General features: G+C 39.6%; 2 protein-coding genes across 7 annotated transcripts; one reads left to right on the forward strand and one right to left on the reverse strand.

Moving 5' to 3' along the window:
- Window positions 1–252: 252 nt before the first annotated feature.
- pbrm1 (polybromo 1) lies at window positions 253–15,775 on the reverse strand. Of its 4 annotated transcripts, XM_066670195.1 has the most exons (30): window positions 15,666–15,775; window positions 14,276–14,424; window positions 13,899–13,996; window positions 13,516–13,663; window positions 12,796–12,945; window positions 12,576–12,686; window positions 12,291–12,359; window positions 12,110–12,208; window positions 11,933–12,018; window positions 11,301–11,392; window positions 10,219–10,435; window positions 9,269–9,410; window positions 9,073–9,167; window positions 8,569–8,848; window positions 8,224–8,329; window positions 7,475–8,114; window positions 7,181–7,392; window positions 6,917–7,102; window positions 6,481–6,638; window positions 5,975–6,229; window positions 5,397–5,542; window positions 5,034–5,191; window positions 4,749–4,932; window positions 4,244–4,448; window positions 3,792–3,993; window positions 3,493–3,648; window positions 2,654–2,812; window positions 2,176–2,225; window positions 1,240–1,453; window positions 253–1,060 (listed from the first exon to the last, which is right to left on the reverse strand). In XM_066670195.1, the coding sequence occupies exons 2-30, from the start codon at window positions 14,411–14,413 to the stop codon at window positions 888–890; spliced, it is 4,929 nt and encodes a 1,642-aa protein (XP_066526292.1). In that variant the 5' UTR covers window positions 14,414–14,424; window positions 15,666–15,775; the 3' UTR covers window positions 253–887. The 4 variants fall into 4 exon arrangements, 3 of the variants coding, with proteins under 3 accessions (XP_066526292.1, XP_066526294.1, XP_066526293.1); XM_066670197.1 differs by lacking the exon at window positions 2,654–2,812 and having other exon boundaries at window positions 3,577–3,648; XM_066670196.1 differs by lacking the exon at window positions 2,654–2,812.
- Window positions 15,737–23,935, forward strand: gnl3 (G protein nucleolar 3). 3 transcript variants are annotated; one of them, XM_066670204.1, is made up of 15 exons: window positions 15,737–15,863; window positions 16,465–16,523; window positions 16,788–16,928; window positions 17,016–17,135; window positions 17,218–17,307; window positions 17,770–17,902; window positions 18,031–18,134; window positions 18,355–18,499; window positions 19,698–19,785; window positions 20,591–20,768; window positions 21,427–21,569; window positions 21,839–21,975; window positions 22,822–22,997; window positions 23,480–23,525; window positions 23,678–23,935. In XM_066670204.1, the coding sequence occupies exons 1-15, from the start codon at window positions 15,851–15,853 to the stop codon at window positions 23,779–23,781; spliced, it is 1,677 nt and encodes a 558-aa protein (XP_066526301.1). In that variant the 5' UTR covers window positions 15,737–15,850; the 3' UTR covers window positions 23,782–23,935. The 3 variants fall into 3 exon arrangements, with proteins under 3 accessions (XP_066526301.1, XP_066526302.1, XP_066526303.1); XM_066670205.1 differs by lacking the exon at window positions 15,737–15,863 and adding an exon at window positions 16,060–16,063; XM_066670206.1 differs by lacking the exon at window positions 15,737–15,863 and adding an exon at window positions 16,064–16,082.
- The last annotated feature ends 69 nt before the right edge of the window (window positions 23,936–24,004 follow it).

The following is a 24,004-nucleotide window of genomic DNA, read 5'->3' on the forward strand; positions in this document are numbered from 1 at the left end:
ACCACCAAACTCCTCACAGCCCCTGAGGCAAAGATTGAACACAGGACATCAGGCCACTGAGCAGTGTGGCATTGATGTGTAACACACGCCCGCGCACACACACAAGGAAGAGAGAAAGAAGAAGAAAAAAAAAAATCATAAGCTTTGTGAACTTCCCTATTTTACCATGCATTTAATGCAAATGATTCTTATGCAAATTCAAAATCAACCTTGATGTTTTACCATTGTAATAAATGAAAATGCTCTGTAATCTGAGAATGTCAGTTTATTGAAACACTAAGCCAGCAGCAAATGTTATTCTCTCTGAAATGGTTTACAGTTAATGAAAATTAGATATGAAAATCACTTCATATGAAAAAAAAAAAAAATCAATCCCCTTAACTTCACTTTAGTGAACTTAAGCTGGATTCAGAACGAACACAGGCCATATGGAATTATTATTTTTTTTTTGGCTTTCATTATCCTAACTAATATCAAACAGTCTTAGGACTAATGTAAAACAGGTAATGAAGGCATTGACAGGTGAAACTTTACAACATTTTATGAAAATGTTTGTCTATCTTAAAGCAACAATTAACAACATAATAAAATGCAATTGCATTCAAAGTGCTATGAAATGAGAAGAACACTAACAAACACAGAGTACAACCAACAGTTTACAAAATACTTATTTAAAAACCTACACAAAGACACCTATTAGAGAAGGACAGGAATGGTTTAGGTCACCAGTGTCACACCCCAGTCCTTGATGGAACAGCTTAGTATTTTCTTGATTCAAACGCCCTCATTTGACCCTTGTAGCTTGTGAGTTAAATCAGGGGTATTTGAGCAGAGAAAAACACTAAATGTTGTGGTGGTGTGACTCTCACATTGGTAATATCCTTACTTTAGATATTCTGGATGTTGTAAGTGTGTCGAATATTGAGAGTGTCTTTCAGCATTAGGTCTCTCAGTCGCCACAGAGCATCAGCCATAGTGGTGTGTGCCCCCTTACTCTTCAGCCAATGAGTGGGAAGTCTGCTTTCTTGCTCTTTTGTAAGGCGTACATCTTTTCTGCGAGCTGGATAAAGTATATAAAGAAAAGAAACAATTTATCAATTCAGTACCTAAACTTTTTTCCTTACACTGAATCCACCATAGAAGCCCATGGACTGTAAAGATTCTAATATGATTAAGTAAAATACTGCTAATTGAGGTCCAGCGCCATTCAACACTGATGAAAAAATATTTAATACTGACCTGACAGTGTCTGGTCCCATTTGCTGACAGTAGAAGACTCTGCATTGAGTCCCTCTATGTACCTCAGGTAAGCCTCAGAGTGCAGAAGTCTTTGAGGTTTGGGTGGAGGAGCTACAAATATTGGAGTGGAGGGCTGCTGGAGGGCAGGCTGTCCAACTTGCCCCTGCCCAGGGTAGGGTGGTGGAGCCTGCTGATTGGGACCCATCACACCCACCTACAGAGACACATATACAGGGGTTAGACAATGAAACTGAAACACCTGCCATTGTAGTGTGGGAGGTTTCATGGCTAAATTGGAGCAGCCTGGTGGCCAATCTTCATTAATTGCATATTGCACCAGTAAGACCATGTGCATCCAATGGTTCAAACATTGTGTCCTGAAGGCGGTGCTGTGTATCAGGACGACAATGCACCAATACACACAGCAAGACTGGTGAAAGACTGGTTTGATGAACATGAAAGTGAAGTTGAACATCTCCCATGGCCTGCACAGTCACCAGATCTAAATATTATTGAGCCACTTTGGGTGTTTTGGAGGAGTGAGTCAGGAAATGTTTTCCTCCACCAGCATCACGTAGTCACCCGGCCACTATCCTGCAAGAAGAATGGCTTCAAATCTTTCTGACCACTGTGCAGGACTTGTATATGTCATTCCCAAGACGAACTGACGCTGTATTGGCTGCAAAAGGAGGCCTTACACCATACTAATATATTATTGTGGTCTAAAACCAGGTGTTTCACTTTCATTATCCAACCCCTGTATGTGACTCAAGACAAGAATCTAAGATGAGTACTAGGAGAGGTACTGATTTAGGATCAACGTCTTTGATGTTCAGTTATACTGGAATTAAGTAGGACATTTGGCAGAATTTTGGCTGAAGTATTGCTTTAAAGAGCAATAAAAAAGCAACTATTTCATTTCAATTTAATAATTACCTGAGCTCCATAGTGGTTTCCTGCAGTCCCAGCTGCCATTTCATTCATACCTGTGAAAGCAGTTGCAGTATACACACTTGATGAGAGCAATGACTTGTGGGTCTTTGGACACGATAAAAAGTAGTGTACAGAGTGAATGCAAAAAGTCTTCTGCCTAACAGTAAAGGCACTACAAGATGATAATGGCAGCTACAGTTAAGACTACCGAATGCTTATTCTATAATTTATAATAGAAATGAATTTAATCTGTTACTGGATTGTAATACTGGAAGCTCCGGAGTCCTCAAATGTGCTGCTGCTTCTCACCACAAAATGCATAGAGTTCAATTCTTTCTTCTTCAAATCCAGTTTTCATTGGCAGGTTAGTGCAAGGCCCTGAATCTATGGTACAGGTAGCCCCTCCAGTTTTAGTTAGAGAGGCAGACAGGAAGCAACTGCAGAGGGGTGTGGAAGCATGTGGCTGTGGAGCTGTCCTTACCCGGGTACGGCATGCCTGGAACCCCGGGCATGCTCTGCAGGACGTGGTGGGGTAAAACAGGCACCCCCATGTGATGTAGCAGCATGCCAGCCATACTAACGATCCCGTCAATGGGACCTGGCAGTGGCAGCATGGGCGGCTGGTAGCTACCCACCATGCCTTTTGAGGAGTGAGGGGAAGGGAAGATGGCAACACAAGAGACCCATGCATCAGTAAAACATGCAGCTAGCTATGGGGGATGAATTCATGCACTATGCCTAACGAGAGACAGGCAGCTTATTATCTTAGTACATGGTAGGATAACATAGTTTATTGAAAATAAAAGTTACATGGGTTGTAACAGTTCATGCACATGCAACTGATTAAGGAATACTATAGCATTTTTATTCATCTGCCACATCTATATTGTATGGTTTGTTACCAAATTATTACCGAAATATGGTGTACACTTGGGTAAATGTTTATTGTAATTTTTATAAGGAAGATTAAAAGCAAAGGCATCACATTTCCAAATAATTTTCTCAAAAAAATATTATTATAATGTGTAGCTGTTGACAAATACGCCTATTACTGGGAAATGTATCAAAATGATCTGTGGAAATAAGTTTGCAGATGTGGCAGAAAGACAATAGGTTGAAAAACACCTGAATATTCCTTTAGAATTAAAAGTATGATGCATTTGAAATCATCATATATTCTGTCATCATATATAAATGTTAAGTATGAATTAGGAAAATGAGGAATGGCTGGAGAAATAAAGCTGTATTAGCAGTTAGGCTTCTTATTGCAGCTCTATGTGGCACCTGTGAGGTGTGTCCACTGCATCTGAGAGGGGTTACCTGCCATAGGTGTCATGCTGTGGTTAAGCATCCCCATAGGGGTCGGAGGGGGAACCACCCCCATGAGCGCCCCTACTGGGGTACCTGCTCTTGGGGAGTTCTGCTGCTGAGCTGCCCTCTCGCGTTCCTGCTGCTCGGCCACTTTAGCTGCCCGCTCTGGAAAACAAACATATACACAAGATTGACCTTGATTGACATGTTCATTTATGATTATAAAAGGCAAAACATTTATTGGAAGAAAAATGTATGATTTTTTCGTATACATTAACATTCAAGAGATGTTTCGGAACCGCCCTGACCTTCATACTCAGCTTTCTTCACTGACTCCAGGTTCCTCCATTCTGTGCCCACGAGGCGGCTGAGCTCCCCGAATGAGAAGTCTGGATGCTGGGCCTTGATCACGGCTCTCATCTCACTGCTGAACAGGATGTAGCCACTCATATTGATCTTCCTTTTCGCTCCCTCCTTCTTTGACAGGCCTTTAATGGACTTGGGAGTGGACTGGTGACGACAAAACAAAAACAGTGAGCTGTCCAATAACACAGACTCTCTAGGTATCTGTGACATGATGGTAATGTAATATTAATGTTACAGAAGCACCGTATATGAACAATACCAGCGTGCAATGGCCTGATGCTAAAATGTTTTTCCAAGTACAGAGTTAAACTGTTACAACTATATGTGTTGAAGCATTTGTTTATATTTTATGAAATGAAAATGACAGAGCAACGGGGCTTAAGGCATCACCCACTTGTGTAGGTGTATACTGCATCATGTCAAGGTCACTGGCCATTGGTGTCGGCAGCTGAGACATGCCATGGGCATCAGAGCCATCACCATCATCATCGCCCAATTCTTCCAGCTCTTCATCTGTCATGTCTGCAAATTTGGCTTCCAGCTCCTCAATCTTCTTGTCCAGCAGTGGAGACGGCTCTTTCTGAGGCACTATCAGTTTCCTGTGACGGAAAAAGAAAGGGAGACGTCATAGATTTTACTACTGCACGACAGAGTTTCCCATTAGCACTATTATCTTAAATAAATATCTGGTACATGAACCTTTTGGAAGACTCACACCTGTTTCATCAGTTGAGCATAAAAAGAGAGTTTCATGGTCTCAAAGTGTCCTACATTTACAGGGGATATCATGTTCTCCGTTCTGATGTACAGTAATTATAGGACGTAGCTTCAGGTACAAACCCTTTACGCTCTGTTGATGAGCCACCATTAAAAATGTTCATATACTTCCATAAACTTGCCTGAAATAATAGATCTCATCCTCCACTACTTTGGCAGATAAGGAAAAGCGTTTCAAGCCTTTAAACTTCTTCATCTGTTTCTCGCTTTCAATGTAGCGACTCTCGCAAAGCAACACGTCTTCTTCCGGCATTTCGGTTGGACGGCACGACAGGTAGTCTTTAAACGAGGACACTGCACACTTCCCTGAGGAACAGACACGTATGTGTGTTAAATCTTCATTATTTCATTAAGGAACATTTTCCGTCTGAATCGTATGCGTTAAGAAATGGATGTCTGAATGTTACCTGTAATACAGGTCATTGGACAGGACTCCTCTAGGTTGCTAAGGAACACTTCCTTTTTGTAGAACATCTTGGTAGGTTCATGTTCGGTTTCTTCAGGGTAGATGAAGATTGGCCCGAAAAAGTAGACAGCCCCATCTCGCACCCACATCTTCTCTATCCTTTTTCATCATAGAACCACAAATAGCTTGTAACGCTGTATCATAATAATGTCATTACTTAACATATTACTTCTACAAGCTTGAAGATGCACACACTACAGCAACTATCCCAGGATGAGTGACACTGTCCAAAATGTACACTCAATTATGCCTATCTTATAGTACTAATTGTATGAATGAGTGGATGTTATTGTCATTGCTGTACCTGCCCACTCGGTGGCGCACCAAGCCATGAGAGCGTATATAAACGCAGTCGCCCACTTTCAGCCACATGTCATTGTAGTTGAGCTGCTCGTAATACTGACAGCCTGGCTCCCCATTACTGACCTCTACCGGAACATCCTCTTTCTCCTGCAGATATACATCCATTACAGACACAATAAATAGTGAAATCAACATTATGCTCCAAAAGACCAATTCATTTGTGTTAGCTAATATTCAAGACAAATAAATTCCCTGTAAGATATAATTCTAGAAGCTAAATTTAAAACAATTTCCAACTTATTTCAACTGTAACCAATCAGCTAGGTTGTGCTGCACACTGTTATCAATGAAAATGGTCACATTCAGACATCAAGATAGTGGCTAAAAAATTAATATATTTGTGCAATTATTAGTGGCAGCTAAGAGCTTCTTTTACATGTAAGCTACATTAGTCCTCTAGCTTCAGTAGAAAAACTTCACACACACCAAATATGCCTTGGTTGAAACATGGAAAATGTATGGAATTAAGGGGAAAAGAATGTTAGAATTTTAAAATCTTCTAAATCTGTTTGTATTTACCTTATCGATAACAGAAGCTACAGTTTTGTTGTCCTCTGCCTGTTCTAGAGGCTTCTCTGTCTCTGGCTTAGGAGCAAACATAGAGGCCACCCGGACCACAGGCAACGGCACATCACGAGGCATGAACTTCACAGAACTTAGAGGCATGGTCCACATCTTGATCTTCTTGAAGGACTTGTTCTTGGCAGAGTAACGAGACTCGCAGACAAAAACATCTTCGGGCCTAAAGCCTTCAGGACTGAGTTTAAAATATTCCTGAATCAATAAACACCAAAACCAGACAAAACAATCAGGTCTTTGTTTCACTAAGGGATGGTTTAACAGATGTGGATTAAGCCTAGTCCTAGACTATGTCCTCTTTTCAATGGTAAATCACAAAACAAAACGCAGAGTAGTCCAAGACTAGGCTTAATTCCTGTCAGGGAAACCACCCCAAAAGCTCTGCAAGACATGTCAATAACACTACAGACATAACACAGATTAATGAACTAATGAATTAACCCTACCTTAACAAACATGACAACGCATTTGCCCAGAATCTTGCTGACAGGAACTTTGTTGTAGTAGTCGCTTTTGAAAACTTCTTTCTCCAAGAATTTGCGTGTGGCTAGATGGAAGGTTTCGCTGGGTCTGTAGAACCAGCAGCCATATAGCCACTTTTCTCCTATAACAAAAACACAGATTCAATAAAGACATGGATTTCATACAGAACATTTATAAGATATACACTATTGGAAATTTTTCCAACGTTAAAAGCTGCTGTTAACCCAGAACACTGGCTATTAATGTTCATCGATAAAAGCCCTAAACATATTACACACTCTACACTTGGGCATTTGCAGTTCACTAAGAAAAAGAATAAGGCCACTACTTTACAAAGTTTAGTGATCCGCCTGTGCTCATAATCAATTCACATAGATGCCTATGCTATGAGTGTAATACCTGTGTCATCCTGCCAGAGGCGCTCTATACAGACGATGTGGGGCTGTAGGTTAGGCTCAGCAGGCTCTACATAAACGTAATCTCCTACGTGATACATTCTGTCCTGAAAACTGCAGTCCTGACTGTATGTACGCTGGAGACCTCCCTGCCATGTTCCTCCAGAAGATTCCTCACTCTTCTCTGCTTCTGTGGTGAGGAAATGCAAGTGTACTGTTACAACAAGAAATATCTGAAACGAAGAGAACAGTGGTAGGTGTTCCATACCTTTCTTCTCCTCTTCCCGCTTGAGCTTGTCCTCCTCAAATTCTTTGGGCAGCTTCTCTTTCTTCTCCTTTTCTACATCACTGTGCAAGTGTTTGGAGGTGTAGCTGAGGGCAGGACTGAGCAGGATCTCTCCATTCTTACACAGCTCATCTCTGATCCGGATAAAGAACTGCTGTAGCTCCACTGCATCCTCAAAGATCTCTGAGTCCGTCCTGCCACAAATATCATAAAGAGTCACCACTACTGAATCGTATTATATGTTTTACATTTACATCAAATACTGATAAACGTTACCTGTTCATTCTTCTTGCTTTCTCCAGCACCTCAAACATGTGGTCCTGGAAGACATCCAGCCTCTTGTAGCGCGCTTTATCTACGTTAGCCCGAATTATTTCAAAGTTGAGGGGAGGTCTTTCTGGGTGGGCTGGGTCCTCTGCTGCAATCTCTGCTAAAGAGTCGCTATAGCATCGGCCCTCATCGTCCTGATGACCCAACACAGACACAAAGAGACTGCGGATCAGGTCCTGGATGAGGCGAGGGACATCTGGGACGTGGGCATCATCACCCCCTTCCAGATCCCTCCTGGTCTCCAGAAGAACCTTGTGGAGAACCAGAGCATCTTTATAGATGAGGGACTCGGGCTCGTTGTAGGTGCACGCGTTATTAAACATCAGCACCAGGTCTTCCACTAGAGCATCGACATCCTGGTACTTGTTGGCCAGCATGTGGCTTTTGACCCGTTCCATATCTATCGGTCTTTTGATGGCTATATAATAGTCTGGGAGCTCAGCTCTGGATGGAAGGCGGAGGAAAATGGTGCTGAGGCGACGGCCACGTTTGTCTGTATAATTCTTCACTGCTTCATAGAGCTCATTCAGCTTCTGTTGAAGTGGAGTCAGGTATTTTGATTTCTTTGGCGAGATGCCAGTCTTTCCTGTCATTGCACAGGAAGAGAATAGCAAGAGAATATTGAAAGAATAGTTTGTAGAAAAGGAATACATTTGAACAATGTTTGCTCAATTTACTAAAAGAACGTGACATACTTATTTTGAGTTTTGGTGAAATGACGTCGTCTTCATCTGGTGCAGGGCCAAGTTCTTTCTTCTTCTCCTTCAGTATTTTCTCTAGTGTGTTAGCGTCATTATACACCTGCAGACAATGCATGATTATAGAGTACATACAAAAACTGCAAATATCAGAGACTGTTCATATATTTAAAACAATATTTAATTGTTTATAAAGTGAGTTTGACTCACCATGCCACTATTACTACTTTAAACACTTAACTCGACAAACTATCCCTCGTAGTATCAAAGTAAAAAGTGGACACTAGCCAACTTGCTTTCCGTTTAGCCAAATTGTCCTTGTTACTCTAAGTAATAACCCACCCGTGAGCCTTCTTCATTGTAGTGTCTAGCGTTGCGGAACATCAGCTTCATGTCCTCCAGCATGGCATCTTCATTTTGGTACCTGTCTGCTCTGATGTTGTGTTCTATGGTCCGCAGGTCCATGGGCTCCAGTATAATCTTATAGTAGTCGGGATAGTCTTTCTTAGAGGGTTTAACCATGAATAAGTCGCAGAGTCTCCGTCCAGTGTTTGGTTCTCGAGCCTCTGCAACGACCCTGCACAGAGTCTTCATACGATTCTTCTTGGTGTTCTTTTTATGACTGTAGGTTTTTATTTAAAATAATAAATAATAGTTCATTCAACAAACGTGAATTCACAGGAAATTGAAAACAAAAGTTAGTCCTTCACTTGCAAGAAGTAATGCCCCAATTTTAGTGGGTTCTCTGCACACATAACTACACCTTTAACTGGAATTGTTTTGGAGGGTATTTCACTGAACTCACCCTGCTATTTCATGGACTAAATCAACTGGAAAAAACCATACCTCTTGCGTTTAATGCTGCCACCATCCGACAGAGTAGATGAGAGCATACTGTCCCCGTCCTCATCTTCCCTCCTCAACAATTCCTTCCTCTTCATCTGCACACACATACACACAGTGTTCACTGTGATTAAAATTTGATTGAATGCTAATTATTTTCAGCTGAAAATGAAGCCTAAACTATGATATGGTAAATTACCTGGAGAATGTGCTGCAGTTTGAGAGCCCGCTTGTAGATGTGGGAGTTGGGGACATTGTAGCGCTTTGCATTCTCAAACATCAGGTTCAGGTCAGAGTCCATCTGCTCCACACTCTCATATTCATTATTCTTCATTTTTTCTCTGGAGACAGGAAATGCAGCAGGTTTTACATGAACAACATCAATCGAAAGAATAATGGCCATTAATATTCTACAATGCTCCAAGTGTCATGTGCACATTTCTCCAATTTGTGATGAATTAACACGGAAAAACAATGACTAAGCATCATATTCAAAATTGCTTTTTTAAACATTCATTCATTATCTGTAACCCTTATCCAGTTCAGGGTCGCGGTGGGTCCAGAGCCTACCTGGAATCATTGGGCGCAAGGTGGGAATACACCCTGGAGGGGGCGCCAGTCCTTCACAGGGCAACACAGACACACACACACACACACATTCACTCACACCTACGGACACTTTTGAGTCGCCAATCCACCTACCAACGTGTGTTTTTGGACTGTGGGAGGAAACTGGAGCACCCTGGAGGAAACCCACACGGACACAGGGAGAACACACCACACTCCTCACAGACAGTCACCCGGAGGAAACCCACGCAGACACAGGGAGAACACACCACACTCCTCACAGACAGTCACCCGGAGGAAACCCACACAGACACAGGAAGAACACACCACACTCCTCACAGTCACCCGGAGGAAACCCACGCAGACACAGGGAGAACACACCGCACTCCTCACAGTCAGTCACCCAGAGCAGGAATCGAACCCACAACCTCCAGGCCCCTGGAGCTGTGTGACTGCGACACTAACCTGCTGCGCCACCGTGCGGTCCGCTTTTTTAAACATGAATTACTTTAAACCTCTGTCAATGCCAACAAATATGTCAAGTGTCAAGCCAAATGTACTGCAGATGAAGCCCTGACATACCGGATCTGTTGTAGAGAGATGGGTTGACTGATCTGTTGAAAGTAATCGGGATAGTCCTTCCTGGAGGGCAGCTGAAAGAAAGGCTCAGCTATAAGCTGGCCTTGGCTGTTCCTGCCCCCTCGGACGGCCTCGTACATCTGAAAAATAGGGTTGGACATGTCCATGTTGGAGTGGATGCTCTCCGCCTCAGATTCTCCTTCATCATAATGCACTGAACCTGGAGCAAAAAAGAGGGACAGTAAGTGCCCTAAGAGCAAAAATTGCTCTCCTATAGTGCAAACACTGGTTAGTTACATGTAGGCGTAGGCATGACTGCTACAAGTGTTTGTTGTGGTTAATATACACCGGTCAGTCATAACATTAACATGACCTTCTTGTTTCTACATCCAGTGTCCATTTTCCACCAACACTGCTGTGTCTGATTCATACCAGCACATGCTAGCAGACCACCATCATATTAGCATCACTGCAGCACTGGCTGATCCATCACTCAGATAATATCTGCTCTGTGGTGGTCCTGACCAGTGAAAAACAGGGTAAAAGGGATAACAAAAACATGCAGGGCAACATATGCACTACAGTGTGTAACTACAACTGCAAAGTGCACCTGTAAGGCACCTGTGGGGCTAAGAAAATGGACAACGGATGAAGAAACAAGGATGTCATCTTAATGATATAGCTGACAAGCGTGTATATGACTCTACACCATATTTAAGATGTAAGACAAACTGTAGTGTCTGTAATAATAACCAATATTGTGGAAATTTCCATTAAACACTGTATAGTAATAATGGGTTATCAAACTACATACTGAGGTATGTGTTGTAAATTACAATCTTAAATATTTGCCACATGGCCCACCTCATTAGCCTAATGGGTAAAGCTTAGATTTGATTTGGTTAATTAACTTTATAACAACATAAAAACAAAGAGCACCCATTTAGGGGAAGTTCATTTTTGACGGATTTCAAAATAAAAGCGGAATAGTAGTGTGGAAACATGTATAAGGATTGTTCTAAATAGAGCCCTACTTGTGATGTAACAACACTATGTACAGAAGATAAAATAAGCAGTAGATGAACCTGTGAGGATGCCGTCTTCATCACTCTCTGAGCCGTACTGTAAAGCCATTGTGATAGAGGACAGTCGGTCTAAATGAGCTGACCTCCTGTTCCTATTCACAGAGAGACAACACACAAAGACATATTTACAAGAAGCTGCACTGTCCATGTAATTTAGATCCATTTCCCCTTTCATTTCTTACAGTCTTTACTCATATAAAACTTGGTTTCTTTTTAGTGTTAAGCAGTATACTTAGAATCCTAGGTACAGACAGAGCTTAGCATTTAACTAAACTCATAATGGTTTCTTTCATAGTGCACTGCCTATAATCTAATTGATAACATTTGTACAGACAAAAAATAATATCTTAAAGGGGCCTTGCCCAGAAACCTTTCATGCTGTGTGTTAAAAATAAAATGCATAATCAGTTCCATCCATTCTAGTGTCCATTGCAACTCTAGGCATTTAAACACTTCCAAGTCCCCTGTCATCTTTCAACTTTTTCATTTATAGAGAAAGGTTTGTTCAAACAATTAATCGTTCCCTAAGAAACTACTTGGAATTATGTTGAAAGCCCAGTATGGGACTTTTATTTTTCAGAGCTTATACAGAAGCAAATAGACGACTGGTATGTGTGGCTGATGGAACTGACCTGATTCGAATGCTGGATTTAATGGGCTCTGTATGCTCAAGCTCCATCTTTCTCTGTGCAAAAATTTTCTTGATGGTGTTTGCATCCTGTAAGATATTCATAACAGATTATACTACTTTGTCCAGGAGAGATGCATAATTCAGGTACAGATTCATTAGACAGTGAAGTATGAGTTACCTTAAACACCTGTGAACCCGGCTCATTGTATGTTTTTGCGTTCTTGACTAAGAGGTCGATGTCCTTGGCCATGTGATTCAAACTTTTATAATAGCCAATCTAGGGGAAAAGAATCCATGTTTCAATGAAAATCAAAGAGTTATGTGTTTAGAGTTTTACAAGTGATGTATTTAATAAATACCTGTATCCTTTGGGCTATGGTCTTCAGGTCTATTGGCTCTTTAATAATTGCATAATAATCTGGGTATTGCTGCAAAAGACAGAAAGTGAATCATGAAACAAAACCTCAACAGCTCAGTGTAGACACTAGGGCAGTAAAAAAGAATCACTCTGAAATAACTGGTTCAACTGCATTAATTCTGTTTTTATAAAAATAATAAAGTATTCATAGTTCTTGGAGAGAATTAATAATAAAGTCTGAACTACTGTGAGATCAGACACATCCTTGATATTGACCATAACTTACTATTTTGGATGGAAGTCTCTGAAAGAGTTCACTGATCAGTCTTCCGTGTTCAGTGTAGGTCAGCACTGCATCAAGCAGCTGTTCCAACACCTCCCTGAGACTGGACGCCGACTGTGGAAGACCACGAGACACACACAACTTTCACTTGTGTGTTTAGCTGAAACAGCAATGCTATGTTTATGAGGACACAATCCTTTATCAATGTATTTGAGACTCTTACCTCATCCTCCAAAGAGCCCCCCGCATTTTCCTGTGAGTCGTCACCATCATCATCATCATCTTCATAGTCTCCTCGTTGCACAAACTCATTCTTAGTTCGAATGTACAGGTCCCATAGCTTACATGCAGCTCTGTACTCTGGAGTGTCAGGCTAGATAGGAATGAAGAAGGTTTCATTGTTAGTCACACGACCGAAGCATATTTACTATCGAAAATAAGCGGAAACTCCGTTAATAAACATTCATTTATTCATTCATTATCTGTAACCCTTATTGAGTTCAGGGTTGCGGTGGGTCCAGAGCCTACCTGGAATCATTGGGCGCAAGGCAGGAATACAACCTGGAAGGGGCGCCAGTCCTTCACAGGGCAACACAGACACACACACATTCACTCACACCTACAGATACTTTTGAGTCGCCAATCCACCTACCAACGTGTGTTTTTGGACTGTGGGAGGAAACCGGAGCACCCGGAGGAAACCCACACGGACACAGGGAGAACACACCACACTCCTCACAGACAGTCACCCGGAGGAAACCCATGCAGACACAGGGAGAACACACCAAACTCCTCATAGTGGTAATAAACATTTTAAATTTAATTCACCATACCACCAAGGAAACCTAGACACATTAAATCTAAATGAAAATTAATATTTAAGCATTGGAAGTATTACAGTAAAGCACAGCCAAGAGTTATTCTGTATATGAAGGTAGCATACTTTGTAGTAGGTCTTAGCATTGTTGAAAAGGAGCTGAAAATCAACTGTGAGCTGTTCAACATCATCATACTCCTCCATCTTTAGCTTCTGCTGGATTTTCATCATGTCGATAGGCTGAGAAACCACATCATAGTAATCTGGTTGGTTCCTTTACGAGAGAAACAGAGCACTTTATGATTCCTTATGCAAGTACATACATTGTTAATATCCAAATGTTTTCCAAAGGCACTGACAGAATATTAATCGTGTATCGCAGCCAAAAATATAAAGACTAAAACACACAACTGAAGTGGTATGTGGACATTTAATTTTGGTGATATATAAAGATTTCCCCTACAATATCACATTTGCAAATGAAGTATCTTTTAAACTTTGTGAATCACCTTCTCTTTGGGGCTCTAATAAAGAGCTCACACAGCATTCTGCCTTGGTCATCTTTATAGTCTCTGATAGTATTGTAAAGTTCATGGCACACTGCAATCTGTGAAGTCAAAGGAAGACAGCTTCAATGAGCCACTACTCATCATTAATGAAAATAATTATGTATATAATGTTACAGCTGTATTAAATACAAAAGCTTACACATAAAGCCTGTAATAACAGAATGAAAATTAGAGCTGCAACACTGCAAAAACATATATATTTCAGAGAGAGGCACACATTGTGACTGGCCAGGAAATGGAACATATACTTGCTGTATAAAAACAGTTAAACCATTTTCAAAGCCAAACAGAAGGTCATCCGACATTCAGCCACTCACCGGATCAACTGTAGGGATGTTAGTGATTCTTCTTCTTTTGCGACTTGTTGAAGGCATTGAGGCTGGTTGGCTGTCCTCAAAATCTCCACCACTTATACTGCTGGATGGAGAGGTGGCCCTCCTCCGCTTAGATCCCATTTCTGAGTTCCCTTATTAGACAAAATTAAGCAAAAAAAAAAAAAAAATTATATATATATATATAAATAAAGGACAGCTGAGATGATTAGCTAGATAGCCTGGGAATGTGAGAATGGAAGGCTGTCCATCAGCTCTCATTCAACATAAGCCTTAATCATGTTTTTAACCTTGTTATCTTGTCTGTGTGGTGTTTAGATGCTAGAAGGTGTATAATGCAACAAATAAGCAGTTAGAAAAATGTCTGTGCATGTCTGTTTTTTTTAAAAACTGCAGTGTTCCAAAGAAAGTCTCAAAAGCACACATTCAGACAGCCAGGGTTTTTCAAGTCATAAAACTAATGAACCAATCCTGTCAACTTGCAGGCAGGTTTTAAGCAGGTGTGTGGCAGAAGCGTAAGTGGAGATAGAGGCGGGGTCTAATTGCATATTCATAAGGCTGTGCATATGTAATGAATGCAAACATGCATAATTAAATTTCAGCCTCTTAAAGGCTTAGGAGAAGTAACCATGCAAATCTGAAGTAAACATGTAATTCTGATAAAATACAGTAAACCATGTCATATAATTATATATATATATATATATAGGACGACATTAAAATAATTAAATTACACAGAAAACATGTTGGGAAAATAATTGTAATATATTTTAAAGGCTTGTACTCTTGTAACACATACAATAATCTAAATTGTAGTTAATAGCATTAAACAGCACTGTTGTGGTAAATAAACTCAATCGTTCACCTCTGATAAAACTGCTTTGTACTTGGATATTACAGTGTGAATTGTACAAAAGGCCAAACGGAGATGAAAAATCCTAGAAATACTAAAGAAAACACTATAATTGAAGGATACTGTATATTACTGATTTTGTATATGCCGCTCTTTTCTCTATTGTCACACCCCTCTCTGTCTCCTTTGTGAAGATGTATTGTTTTTTTATATAAAATGCAGTAGTTCTTGTACCTTCATTTATTATAAGAGCCAGCTATGCAAAAGCTAGCTTATTTACGGATATACAGAAGAAGAAAAGCCCATATCGGAGACTGTGTGGGTTTTACAGGGTATTGATGTGATGCTGAAGTGTTTGGCTCTGGGTGACAGCAGCAGAAGCCCTGCTCCATAATAAACACAAAGGCGCGGCGGAGTCTCTGTCTTTGGCCGAGATGCTCGCCTCTTCCCCCGGCCACTTTCTTCAGTTCCGCCGCGGGGCTAACTGTAAACACGCCAGGGGTTGGAAAACGCACGGCTTACCTCAGCTTTCTTTTCGGGACTTCTTTGTCGAGTACGAGGGCGGTGGAAAACATTCAGAATAATAAGCGGAGTGAATTTATTAGAGGGAGAGAAAACATTAACCATTTCGGTTCTGTTAACGGAAACGGAAACAGTAAGAGAGCTCTTCTTCATTCGCCACAATCCACGTGTGAAGAGCAGAAGCCATGAAGAGACCTAGTGAGTTCACTTTACACATTTATTTATTAGTAATAACAGGGAGGAAAGACTCTTAATTCACCTAAATATTTCATTTAGCTTTTACTTTACATGCTGAAGCATGTTCTATTATATAGCTGTGTACAGCACGGTGTGAGTTAGTTAGCTATCGAGCTAATACACTTCAGCACTCTGAAGAGTTAAAACCTCTAAGAGACCTAACTTGCAGACATGGTTATAGTGAGTATAGTACCCGAGACAGTATTTTATGATAGTTTGTTGATGATGTTTAGGAATATCATCATTTTTTTATGTACAAAATAGTCCACAAATGTCTCCAATAAATTAACATAAGTATCATCTTTCCATAAATAAAAGGTCCCACTATTTTTGTGTTCACTGTTTATTTTATGTCGTCAATAAAATCATGATTTTGTGTTGTAGAGACGCCTGGATCCAATCACAACCTGTAGTTAAATCGAGCTCCCCTTGTTAAAGGCTAGAAACAACAGTTTTTAAAGCTAACGCTAGCTTGCTAAACGTGCACAACATGATGGAAACTAGCTGCCGAGCTAATGTTGGAGGTAAAATTAAAATAATTATATTTTCTTTTTCTTTTCAGAGTTAAAGAAGGCGAGCAAGCGCATGAGCTGCGCCAAACGGTATAAAATCCAGAAAAAGGTGAATATTTTATATTTAATGCTAAAAATAGCTTAGTTTTCACTCTGTATTTTGTTCATCCTAGACAAGTTTAACAAACATTATTTATATTCTTAATATATTCTATAGTACAATAGCTTATTAATGATGTTTAATAGCCAAACCAACAAAGCTGTGGTAATAGTTTAACTGTCATTCTTAATAAAGGTAAACATTGTAGACTGATTAAAATACATGGTTAGAACTGGACAGTATTTATTTATTTATTTATTTTATATGTTTTAGGTTCGGGAACACCACAAAAAATTACGTAAAGAGGCAAAGAAAAGTGGAATAAAAAGAAAGTCCAAGAAGGATATCGGCGTACCGAACAGTGCTCCTTTTAAGGAGGAGGTCCTTAGAGAAGCGGAGCAGAAGAAACAAGAGGTAATACTGAATGATACTTTTTTCTATTGCTTTATTCCCTGTTCATATTTGCATGTCTAACTAAACCTATTTGTATCTGTGACACAGCTTGAAGAGCTAAAAGAAAAGAACAAGCTTGCCAAGCAGAAGGAGCGAGCTGAAAAGAGAAAGAAGGGGAAAGAGACAGCCGGTGCTGAAGAGGAGCCCAAAACAAAGAAAGCTAAAAAGGTAAAGCGAGGCGGCCATGATTTTAGGATAATAAAAATGTTACCTCCAGAACTTGCCTCTTACACTGACTGTGATTTATCAGGAAGAGAAAGTAAAGGCTCAGAGGGAAGCGAGGGCAGCTGTTGCCAAAGGGAAAAGCAGTAATGTGTTCAGATGCAGCGAGCTGAAGAAGGTAACACTCTTACTCATTTCTATATAAATGAACTGCAAATTTGAGTTGAAATTTTAGATCGTTAGCTATAGAGAAAAATGTACTGATAAATTTCAACACCAAATATAGTTGATCCCACACGTCATGTTGTACATCTGACCTTTATTTTTTAACCTTAAGCTGGAGCAACGTGTATAATTAAGCTAACTAATTATCTGTTAATTATCATAAGCATTCTAGTATAATACAGACAACTTCGACTGACTTTATCATTTCAACAAACCTTTTATTATTGATCTAACGTATGGTATTCGATATGTTGTTGGAAACAACCTGGGCAAGTCTGAGGTAAAATTACATAAAGTAAAGTATGAGCCCATTTTTTTTGCCATTAAAAATGTATTCTTGGTCAGAACTGGCAATGACTGCTGATGTGATCGACCTGTATTAGAATAACATGGTCAATGATATTGTTTCTTGCAGGTTGTTGAAGCTTCTGATGTGATACTGGAAGTTCTGGATGCCAGAGATCCTATGGGCTGTCGTTGTCCTCAACTGGAAGAGGCTGTGCTGAAACATGAGGGCAAGAAAATGTTGTTTGTACTGACCAAGATAGGTGTGTGTGTACTGTCCTTAATCTAATTGTTTTCTGAGATCTATCGAGATGTGATGTTTAAGCTTGAAGACATTGATCCATTGACAGTGGGCAGATTACTTATTAGCAGTGGCCTTTTCTTCTTTTAGATCTTGTTCCTAAAGTCATTCTAGAGAAGTGGCTTGCATATCTTCAAGCAGAATGTCCTACATTTGTCTTTAAGTCATCCACACATATACAGGATAGGACTGTGGTATGTATGCCTCATTTTGTGTGGTCCGTTTTATGTATTTTATGTATGCCATATTTTGGTGTTGTAAACCTTTAGATCTTTAGAAAAATACTTCATGTACTTAGAGAAAAGTGTTTTGGTATTCGTGTATTAAAACTTTAAATGTTTAAAATGTACAGTTGTATAGTCCCTGAGCATTATATAATGGATTGTTTATTATTCATATTCTGGACTGTTTCAGCTGGAAAAGAAGCAGAGAGCTGCTAATGTAAATGCTGACCCCAGGAAAGTAGGAGCTTCCTTTGGCTGTGATTCCCTGATGCAGACACTTACTGACTTAGCCAGCAAGCAGGACAGTGAGAGCATGCTCAAAGTTGGCGTTGTTGGTGAGATTGATTGATTGATCATTCACGGTCATTTCCTGTAATAAAAAATCAGATATGAATTTTGTATTTCATATAGCTCAATATATTGTTTTAGATAACATTTTCTGCTATAAAGGCTAAGCACCACTTAATGGACCTCCATGAATATTTCACATTATTGTAGTTACTGACATATATAAGTATGAATTAAAATGAAAATAACAGCTTAATTTGCTTTAAAACTGACAATTTTATTAAATTGACGGAAAAACCCGAGCTCGCTACGGAAATTCTTGAACGCGACCGTGATGTCACTGGTGGACAACAGCTGAACAACGGTGCGGTAAAACACCGTTATGACTGACTGTTATGACAGTATCTAGCTAGCTAAATAACCAACATTATTCATGACAATAGCCTAGCAATAAGCTAAACTCAAATTTAGAGGTACCGTTATTCTTGTAAATGTGATCGAAGTCGAACTCGAATTCATCCGACACTATAAACCTCCGTAATGCAGCTACGTAGCCGAGTATAATCTGAGCCACCGAGTTTAGCAAGTCAAGCTAACGTTAACTAACACCAACTAAAACAGGCGAAGTGAGTGTCCTTACCCTGTTTACCTCCATGTTACAGAGGCTCTTTAACACCTTTCGTTGGTTTCCTTACATGCCCATATTGTTGGAAAAGCGCCAGTGAAATGAGCTACAGATAACGGAGTGAGCGGATGGTCCTTTCCAAAGTGCCCGTTTAAAGTTGACAAATGTAGTCCATTTTCTGGATATTTTGGGATCTTTGGGCCATTTGTGCACAGATGTCCCACTGTACATTGAATGATTGCAGCCAAAAACAACACACCTTTTCATCATTCTGCATTAAATTAAGTGCAGCTTCTAGAGTTGTTGTCCACCATCTACGTCACAGGCAAGACGCCTATTAGAGTTTCCCAACACAGTTGGAGGGGGTGGGGGGGTTAGGGGACCAATGGTCTTTTAAACCTTATTCCTTGAATTAGTAAGAAATAACATGTTTTCTGACTGTCAATAAACACAAGGTAGGAACTCAAATTCCACTGTATTTATTTGTTTGATACTTTCATATCGCTGGTGCTTAGTCTTTAAGTGTTATGCTGTAAATGTTTCTACTGAAATTCTAGTTAGTTCTTTTTGATAAAGTCAAACACAATCTAATAATAATTTAACTTTTTTGGCTTGTTTAGGTTTTCCCAGTGTGGGGAAGAGCAGTGTCATTAACACCATGAAGGGAATCAGAGCATGCCATGCTGGTGTCTATCGAGGACTGACTAAGTGAGTTTATTTTAGAAGCTTGTTATACATCCAATTCAGACGTTCTGAGTTGAGATTATAACAGCTACTCTATATTTCTGTGGTGTTGCACCTCTATGCCAGTTTATCTGCATTTCATAACCTTCAGTTACATGGGTCAGGTTTATTGGGAAGCAGAGTAGATTTATTAATGAGAGCAAACTAGTCTTGCATATGATCAAGTAAACAACACTAGCCATTTGTCATGATCTGGCTAAAGTTATTTTAGTCCTGCTAAATAAAACGTGGTCCTATTATTGTTCATACATGTCTAATTAGATTGAGCATGCAAGCATATGAACATGCTTAGGTTCCTGCAGTACCACATGTGTAATAACAGTGTTAGTCATATATGTCATATATGATATTAAACATTTTATCAGAAATGGATTTCCAATATTTGAGGAACTTCAGTAGTTTTAAACTCTAGGATACGCATCGATAAACTTATTGTTTGTCAGCTCAGACTTGATTGTCCAGCATTAAACAAAACGTAAAATTTTCTGGTGTATTTATTCAGTTTATGTAAATGTTTTGGAAAAGTTAAGTTTGTTCTCAATCAATGTTTTATGAGCAAATAAACGACGTGTGAATTTGGGAACTCATATTTTTTTGTGGCATTTACACTGGGCCCCTTTGAACAATGATGAACTTTATTGATCTGACCAAGACCGTGGAGTCTGCATTCAATCCAACACTGAAGTTCAAAGATCCCAGTTCTTTATTTCTGTGAAATAAATTTGGAAATAAGCTTGGTTTAAGCATACATTTTTGCTTTCCTCTCCAGATGTATGCAGGAAGTACATATATCTAAGCAAGTGAAGATGATGGACAGTCCAGCAATAGTGGCAGCTCCATCCAACTCTGGAGATAAGCTGGCTTTGAGGAGTCTACTGGTAGAGGATAAGGAGCTAAATCCCCTTGAAGCAGTCAAATCTCTGCTGTACTCCGTCAACCAGCAGCATGTGAGTATAGCAAGTGAAACCAAAGTCTAGTTGGTTATTTCTACTTGTTTTCAGATGTGAAGCACCTCATGGCTTATCACTAACTCACTCACTCACTCACTCACTCAGACAACTGTGACCTATTAATTAATGACGTAGGCTTGGGACCTGAAGGGGCCCAGTTCAGTCCCCACAACTGGTAGGATATTGGGAAGTGGGGGATGCATGAGGGTCACTGCACATCTTTGAACAATGATGAGCTGTATTGATCTGACAAAGACCATGGAGTCTGCATTCAATCCAACACTGAAATTCAAAGGTCCCTGTTTGTTTCTGTGATATCTATTTGGTAATATGTGGTGGTTTATTATAAATCATCATATATTGTTTTGCCAGTACACTAGTGCAACAGGTGTCTCTTCACTATCTGTGAGGAATCTGAAAAAACAAGTTGATATGTGAAACATGCCTGTAAGTGTGTGTTTATGTGAGTGACTTAGTAACGTATGTGGTTGACTGGCAGTTCAGGGTGTGTTTCTGCCTTGCGCTCAATGTTTCCAGGCAAGCTTGGGACCAGTAGCGACCCTGCACAGGATGAATCAGTTAAAGTGAATGAATGAATGAATGAACAAACATATATTTCCTGTTTAACAAACTTGTTTATTAAATTACCCTTCAGATAATGTTGCAGTACAATGTCCCAAACTACAGAAACTCTCTAGAGTTTTTGACTTGTTTTGCGAAGAAGCGTGGTTTCCTACAGAAAGGTGCTCTGCCAAACACTGAACAAGCAGCAACTACATTTCTCAATGACTGGACAGGGTGAGTAAAACATCAGCTGGGAGTGAAATCACATACATCATGCCTTATTTTTTTGTGGTGGAAAATGTGCTTAAATTAAAACTGACACCACATAGAAATTCTTTAGTGACGACAAATTTTGTACAATTTCTACAAAATTGTTTTTTGGGTTTGTTCCATTTAAACACAATGATACCCAGCTTTTAAACAGTTGTGTGTAAATGGTATGAAGATGTCAGCTGGTCCTAACAACGTCAATAATCTTACCTTCATGTGTATATTTCCATCAGAGCGAAACTGAACTACTATTGCAAAGTACCAGACAGAAAATGCCTTCCCCCACACCTCACTGAAGCCATGGTTACAAAGATGCAGACGGGTGTGAACCTGGATAAAATAGAAATGGCTAATGAGCAGATTTTGAAACGTATGTTACCTTACTACTTTCCTTATGGACATCTAGTTATCATGTTCTGTTTTAAATACAGTGGAACTTCTACTAACGAACGCCTATACTAACGAACTTTCCAAGATACGAACCGGACATTTGAATATTTTTTGCCTCCACCAACGAACCACGACTCGTTGGCGGCTGGAAATGGCCACTTACCCCAATAGGCGAGTCTCCCAGCGCCCAGACTTGAGTGAGCTTTTAAGATTAGCAAATTGTAGCTTTAGCAATTTAGCATTAGTGTAAATAGCAGACATCGAAATTCGTGCTAAGTTAAGCCGTATCTACGTTTCGTCTCCCCACATTCACCACCTACTCTCCGTTATTCCCCCCACCCCCCACCTCCCGTCATACAGCCCGTGCCTGTGTTACTCCTCCAGCCAGTCGTCACGTCTTCAAGGTAGCGATGTGTAACCACTTACAACTTTATTATTTCTTTTTTATTACTGTTTCCACTGTATTTCTCTTTTATTTTTAGTAACGCTACATGTACTTTTTTTTTTTTTTTTTTTTTTTTACTAATTTGAGAGTGTTGTAAACATATATCAGTGCAAAAAGGGTGACTTTTGGGGTGGGTGCTGGAACACATTAATTGCTTTTCCATTATTTTAAATGGGGAAAATTGACTCGAGAAATGAACATTTCCACTTACGAACCGGGTCACGGAACGGATCAAGTTCATAGGTAGAGGTTCCACTGTAAATAAAATAACTATATATATATTTATTTATTCCCCCCCCCCCCAATAAAAGCTATTAAACATAGTCACTAAATCTGCTGTCCATTTTATTATATGACATTAATCAAAAAATATTTCCCTAGGTTTAAGAGCAACAAGTTTGCCTAACTGCATTACATTAAACTCAAAGGGCATGACTGATGGCCTTTTGAATGTCAGTGAGATTTCAGCAGAAAAACCTGCAGCGGTAGAAGAGGAAGACGAGGAGGATATCACTGACCAAACAGAAGATATAGAGGAAATTGAAGATCTTGAGGAGGTACAGGATTTTACATTTCTCCTGTTTACATTAATGTAAATGAGTCTTAGTGGGAGGTACATAGTCTTAATTGAATACAGCAGAACAACTGTGGTGACTTAATACTGAGCTTCAGGGGTTCTTATTATCACCCGTTATTCAGTTGTTGATTCCACCAATTTATTGACAGCATTTCTGTACTGTGTGTGTTTAACACAAATAATATTAACATGTGCATTATTGATTTATTTTAAACCAATGCTGTTATTCATTAATAACCTTAATATTTGGTCCAAAATAAGACTAGTTTACTTTAGATCCAAATCGTGTGTGTGTTCAGGGTGCTGCAATGAGTCATGATGAATATTGTGTCACATATATTTTTGATGACATAATAATCCAACTCTGATCTCATTATTAATACTAACCATGTTCTGTCAGTGACTACGTTTACATTGAGTCTAATAGGGTACACACTCTTTCTCCTGCCTGTTATTTTTTAGGCTGAGACTCTGGCACAGACTCAGACGTCTAAACAGAAAAGTGCACGTGAGTAAACTTTTCTTTTTGTCTACTGACTTTTAGCTTCCTTCTAGACCTAAAATGGCTGCTGGAAAATGATGCACCTTATGCACTGTTATAAATAATTATTTAAAAAAGGAGAAATGTTATTGATGATTTACTTATTTTAATTTTCACAGGAAAACAAATAAAAGGAAAGGCAAAGCCGGCTGCTGTCAACGTCGATCTATTGACCACACAGAACGACGACGACGCGTATGATTTCAACACAGACTTTGTATGAGTTCTGTATAGATGTAAGCTGGTTTTTAGGTCATTAATATGGAGACAATATGCTTGTGCCTGTTTCATTCTTTGACTGGAAAAGATCAAAGTAAGAAATACATTTTGTCAGTTTTTCTGACAGGAATTTTGTATATATGATACAGAGAATTAAACTTGTGGTCTTTAATCCTCTGTGATTTTCAATTAATTCCAAAGCAGTCTGCGAATGACTTAACTTTTAA

The sequence above is a fragment of the Hoplias malabaricus genome, chromosome 5 (assembly GCF_029633855.1).
Source record: "Hoplias malabaricus isolate fHopMal1 chromosome 5, fHopMal1.hap1, whole genome shotgun sequence".
Classification (NCBI taxonomy): domain Eukaryota; kingdom Metazoa; phylum Chordata; class Actinopteri; order Characiformes; family Erythrinidae; genus Hoplias; species Hoplias malabaricus.